The sequence below is a fragment of the Gracilinanus agilis genome, chromosome 3, assembly GCF_016433145.1.
Source record: "Gracilinanus agilis isolate LMUSP501 chromosome 3, AgileGrace, whole genome shotgun sequence".
Classification (NCBI taxonomy): Eukaryota; Metazoa; Chordata; class Mammalia; order Didelphimorphia; family Didelphidae; genus Gracilinanus; species Gracilinanus agilis.
In genome coordinates, this window is record NC_058132.1 from 669,882,232 (window position 1) to 669,888,231 (window position 6,000).

Genomic DNA, 6,000 nt, shown 5'->3' on the forward strand with positions numbered 1-6,000 from the left:
CGCCTAGTCCAGAGCTGAACATGTTATCTTTGCCCCCCAAACCCTCCCTTCTTCCTCACTTCCCATCACCCCAACACTCTGCACCTGGGCCAGGGGGTCAGCCTCCCACGTCCTCTCTGCCTCCTGCCACTCTCAATGCACAGTCTGAAGACGTCAGCAGGGGAGCAGCTCCTGGACGTCCCCCTCCTCTCCGGCCCAGCGTGGCTCCTCCCCGGCTCATGGCTGAACTATGGGAGCAGCCTCCTGGCTCCATTGCCCACCATCCTCTGCTGTCAGAGATGCTGCTAAAACACCGAGTTCTCCTCCCCCGGCTCCCTCCCCCTCCACAAACAAAGCTGCTGCCTGCTCGAAGCCCTTCAGCCTGTCGTCCCTGCCTTCCCAAGCTTCTCACACTTCTATCACCCAGTGCCCCTGGCCTGCTCCTGGAGTAAGACATTCCATTCTTCACCAGCTGTCCCTCCCTCCCTTCCTCCCTCTCCCTCTCTTTCTCTGTCTAACTGTCTCCCTCCCTCTCTCTTCTCTGTCTGTCCTTCTATCCCTCCCTCTTCTCTCTCTCCCTCTCCCTCTCTTTCTCTTTCTCTATCTGTCTCTCTTTCTCCATCCTTTTCTCTTTTTTCTCTCTGTCTCTCTCTCTCTTTCTCTCATCTAGAACACTCTTCCTTCTCAGCTCTAACTTCTGGCTTCCTTGAAATCTCAATTAAAAGCTTACCTTTCTTGCCCCCCTTCAATCTTAGTGCCTTCCCTCCATTGCTTGCTTCCAGTTCAGCCTGTCTGTATCTCATCTGAACACAGTTATTTGTACGCTCTCCCCACAGAAGACTGCAGGCTCCTCAAAAGCAGGGACTCTATTTTACCTTTCTTTGTATCCCTAGAGCTTAATACAGTGCCTGGCACCTGGTAGGTACTTGATGTTTATTGACTGTTGGCATATAAGCTAATACAAAATATATCCAAGTAATATAAAACAATGGGGAATAGGAGGCGGGGGGAGGGAAACTAGCATCTAGGAAGAACTGCCATATATTTTCAATCATTAGCATCTGAATGCCTAAAATGTGACCAGTACTGTGCCACATGCTGTGATTTCTTATGTTTTTTTTTTTTAAGCCCTTACCTTCAGTCTTAGAATCCATGCTAAGTATCAGTTTCACGGCAGACAAGCAGTAAGTGAATCAACAGAGGTTAAGTGACTTGCCCAGGGACACACAGCTAGGAAGTATCTGAGAGGCCACATTTGAACCAGGACCTCCTATCTCCAAGCCTGGTGCTCTAGCCCCTAAGCAAAATAGCCTTACCTTCTAATTACTTTCTAATATTACCATCTAATTATTTCTTTGTGTTTTAGTCCTATATCCTCAAATGGATTATAAACTCTTTGAGGGCAGGGTCTTTGTACTTAGCACTATTCACATGCCTCAAAGCATTTCCCATAGTGCTGGGCAATAACAGATAGTCAAAAAATTTGTGGAATGATTTCTAGGGACATTGAGGAAGGACCACCACTAGAAGGCCAAAGCTATCCTTGTGATTCCATTCTGGCCAATAAGAAAAAAATCTCTCAAATCATGCATAGATAGATACCCAGGTCTAAACCTATGAACCAAAAATGATGGGGAAAGAAGAATAAAGAAATGATCCTATAAGTAAATTTTCTGGTTGATCGACTATAACTTATCTTTCTATGATTTGTTTCCCATGCACTTGAACATTCACTCACAAAATGCTTTAGTTGGAATGAATTTAGAGCTGATTCAGTTCAATTAAGTCTGAGTAATTTTTAATAGGAACTGTCCTTGGGCCCAAACTCAGTCTATCTTCAGACTGGCTAGGGATTTCACTCCACTGACTTTGGGAATGTGGAGACATCTTCATATCGAGATAAGGCATCAAAGCAGTGCCAAATGGCAGACATTGACAGAACCATAATCTCCTCGAGGTGGGTGCTCCCTTCCAGGCTGTATAACCTTACATTCTGTACAATTCTCATCCACTGAGTTCACATAAAGCATCTACATGCTGGGTGCCTTCTCCAATTCTCTTGGCACAAAGTGGATAATAGTTGAGCATACAAGCTTTCTAACGATTATCCCTCACTCTTGCTACACAGCTGGCCCCCCTTTCTTTCCAGTCCTATATCTGTAGTGACATCCTTTACACCAGTTTTCTCGGGCAATTCTTATTCAATAATGTGTGACACAAATTACTCAAGCCTAATCCATAATTATTTATTGCCCTCCAGGTAACCTTCACAAACTATAATTCTTTTAGGAAAACACTGATTTTCTATGACTAAAAGCCTTATAGCATACAACCAGAAAAATAAAAATGTTAAAAAGATGCATTTTCATTTCAGAGAGAGGCAAGAGGATGATTAAAACCACTGCACAAACAACAAGAAAATAAGGCATCCTCTCAATTATATTTTATAATAGAAATACAATCTTGATATTGATACCCAAACTAGGGAGAAACAGAGAAAGAAAACTATATATAGATCAATATCCCTAATGAACACTAATGGAAACATTTTAAATCAAATATTAGTAGCTACAACAACCTATTAAAAATATCATACACTATGACAAAAATGTATTTATACCAAGAATGGCAGAACTGGTTTAACATGAGGAAGATTATGAATATAAAAAAATCATGTTAATAATATAAACAATCAAAACTATATATTTACATCAAAAGGTGCTAGAAAAGTTTCAGACAAAATACAAGACTTATTTCTATTAAAAACTCTAAAAAGTATAAGAATAAAGACTTTTCATTAATATAATAATATATCTATAAAAGTCAAAGACCAAAGTAATGGAGAAAGTCAGAGGCCTTTCTAACAAGGTTAAGCTAAAGATTCTCATTATCACCACTGTTTAATATAGTGCTTTAAAAACAGATAGTCATGACAATAAGAAAAAGAAATTAAGGGGATATGTAGGCACAGGCAAAAAGAAAACAAAATGATCACTTTATGCAAAGATAAGATTTATTTAGAAAAACTTAAGAGTCAAACTAAAAATTAAGTGAAACAAAAATTGAGCAAAGTTGCTGCATACAATAAATTCACATACATCATCAGTATTCTTGAATAATATCAGCAAAACCCAGAGTAAGAGTTAAAAGGATAATTCCATCTGAAATAACTATGTAAGGTATAAAACATTGGGAAGTATGTCTACCAACATAAACGCAGGAACTATGTGACTCCAATTTTAAAGTGCTCTTTGCAGAAATAAAGACAGGCTTAAACAATTGGAGACACATTAATTATGGAAAGAGACCAAACAAAATAATAAAAATGGCAATCTTACCTAAGTTAATTTATTTATTCAGTGCCATAACAGTCAAACTACTTAAAGAATAATTTTTTTAAGTGATAGAAAATAGGAAAGGAAAAATAAAAACAAAATTCAGAGAGAAACAAAAGGTACGCAATCTCTAGGGCAGGGGTCGGCAACCTTTTTGGCCGTGAGAGCCATAAATGCCACATTTTTTTAAATGTAATTTCATGAGAGCCGTACAGTGCATGCTCCTGTAACAGCGCCTGAAAAAAAATTGGCCCTCAAAAGAGCCAGATATGGCTCAAGAGCCATACGTTGCCAACCCCTGCTCTAGGGTAATCATTAAAAAAAAAAGTGGTTAGGGAGGAGTTCTAACAGTACCAAATCTCAAACTGTACTACAAAGTAGTGGTCATTAAGATGATTTGGTGCTGGCTGAAAAAGAGAGAGGTCAATCAGTGGAAGGTTCAGTACAAAACATCCAGTAGCAAAGTAAGCAGTACAGTGCTCAATAAACTTAAAAGACAAAGGATTATTTGACAAAAATTGGTGAAGACCTGGATGGCAGGCTGATAAAAATACATTTACAATCATTATATATATCATACTATATATCAAGATAAGCTACAAATGGATACATGATTTAGATATCAAAGGTCACATCATAAACAAATCAGAGAAGGAAGAGATTAATTTTGGGGGTTTGGGATGGGGAAGAGTTCATGACTATACAAGTTGAAAGGGAGAATTTTGAATATTAGAAAATTAAAAAGAAATCTTATTATTAGAAAACTTAAAAAGAAATTTAGAACAAAGAAATCTAATGAGGTTACAAGTAAAAGTAAAACAGGCAACTGGGAAAAAAAAACCTGTAAAGTTTCATTGAAAAAGGTTATTATAAGGAATGGACTCAAATCTTTTAAAAGTTTTTCCCCAATTGATAAAAATGATCAGAGTATATGAACAGTGAGTATGTTCTCAAAGAGGAAATCTATCTATACATATAAATTCACTCCATTATGCAGTTTCATGAGGTCTTGGGCTTAAATATGTCCTTGGACACTTCCTCACTGTGTGATCCTGGGCAAGTCACTTAACCTCAATTGCCTAGCCCATCATACCACTCTTCTGCCCAAGAACCAATACTTAGTACTGATTCTACAGGTCAGATCAGAATTGTAGGAGTGCTTAAGGCTGAATTTTCCATTTTGCTTAAGATTCTTATTTTCTTAGCAATGTTCTAGATACAAATATTAAAAAGATACAATAAATTGAAGATATAATCTTTAATTCAGAACTAGTTTTTTCAAAAGCTAATAATTTCATGATAATTGCATATCTCCAGCTACCCTAAAGAAATCATGTGAAATAACATTTATTACATGGAATTTTTAGCTAGAAAATGTTGGACTGATGGCCAATACTAGTTTGGCATTTGGTGAATTCAAAATGTATAGCCAATCAATGGACATATGGACATATCCTTACACAACTAAAGCTCTTATAAACCCTGAATTCTTATACAGCTTATTACTGTAACCTATTTAAGTCAATCTTAAAAACAAACATGGGGGCAGCTGGGTAGCTCAGTGGAGTGAGAGTCAGGCCTAGAGACAGGAGGTCCTAGGTTCAAACCCAGCCTCAGCCACTTCCCAGCTGTGTGACCCTGGGCAAGTCACTTGACCCCCATTGCCTACTCTTACCACTCTTCCACCTATGAGACAATACACCAAAGTACAAGGGTTTAAAAAACAAACAAAAAAAAAGCAAACAAAAAAAAACCGAATAACTACCACTAGCTCCATAATTTTTTACCTGGCTGATTTTGTCCCCCACTTCACAAAGCTACATATTTAAATAGTGAAGTAAAATAGCTTTCTTTGCTCCTTTTTAAAATTATTACAATAATTAACTTATAATTACATTATAATAATTTATTTACAGAATGCTATAAGAGGATATTTGCAAGTTTGGCTCAAATTATTTAACATTAAAAAATGAAAGTTTAAAAATATCAATTGCACAAAGTTAGATACAGGTTATTTGTTTACACAGAAAATGATGACATGTAGTTAATAAAGAAAAGCAGGATATGATTGCCTAATACAGTACTCTGCATACAATGGGGTCTCTATAAAAACTGACTAATTAGTCTTAACTCATGGAATCAAGATGTAATCAACAAAAAAGATTAATAGTTTAAAAATATGGATTTGGGGGTCATATCAGAAATAATCACCCACAGAAATATCTAAAAAACAGTTTGGGGACTGGGATCTCAAAATAAGTTATCAATTTTAGGCAGGTATTATTCCCACTGAGATTTATTATTATGTATCTATTCCTGAAAGCTTTCACTAAGCTCTTTATGGGTTAAACAATCTTTTATTTTTGGAAAGCATAATTAAAATATTTTAATTAAACATAATTAAAAGATTCAGCACCAGGAAATAGTTAAGGACACTTACAGATGTCTGGGACATGCTTGACTGTTGTGTGACACTCCCTGTAGGGGATGTAGATGGTCTCCCACTCGACAGACTTGCCTAAAAGAGAAAGTGAAATATTTCTTAGAAGCTGAAGTTAAACTGTAATCCAAACTGAATTTATGATACAAAGAGGGACGGGAGGAGGAAGGGAGGGAGGAAAGGAGGGGGGAGGGAGAGGGGGAGGAGGGAAAGGAAGGAAGGAAGGAAGGAAGGAAGGAAGGAAGG

At 37.4% G+C, this 6,000-nt stretch overlaps 1 protein-coding gene across 1 annotated transcript in view; it reads right to left on the minus strand.

Annotated features, from left to right (window-relative positions):
• Positions 1-6,000, minus strand: part of PHC3 (polyhomeotic homolog 3) — a 67,780-nt gene that overhangs the window by 40,669 nt on the left and 21,111 nt on the right. The window contains exon 2 of the mRNA XM_044669548.1: positions 5,755-5,832. Coding sequence (XP_044525483.1) covers positions 5,755-5,832 — 78 coding nt within the window. The remainder of the gene's footprint in view (positions 1-5,754; positions 5,833-6,000) is intronic.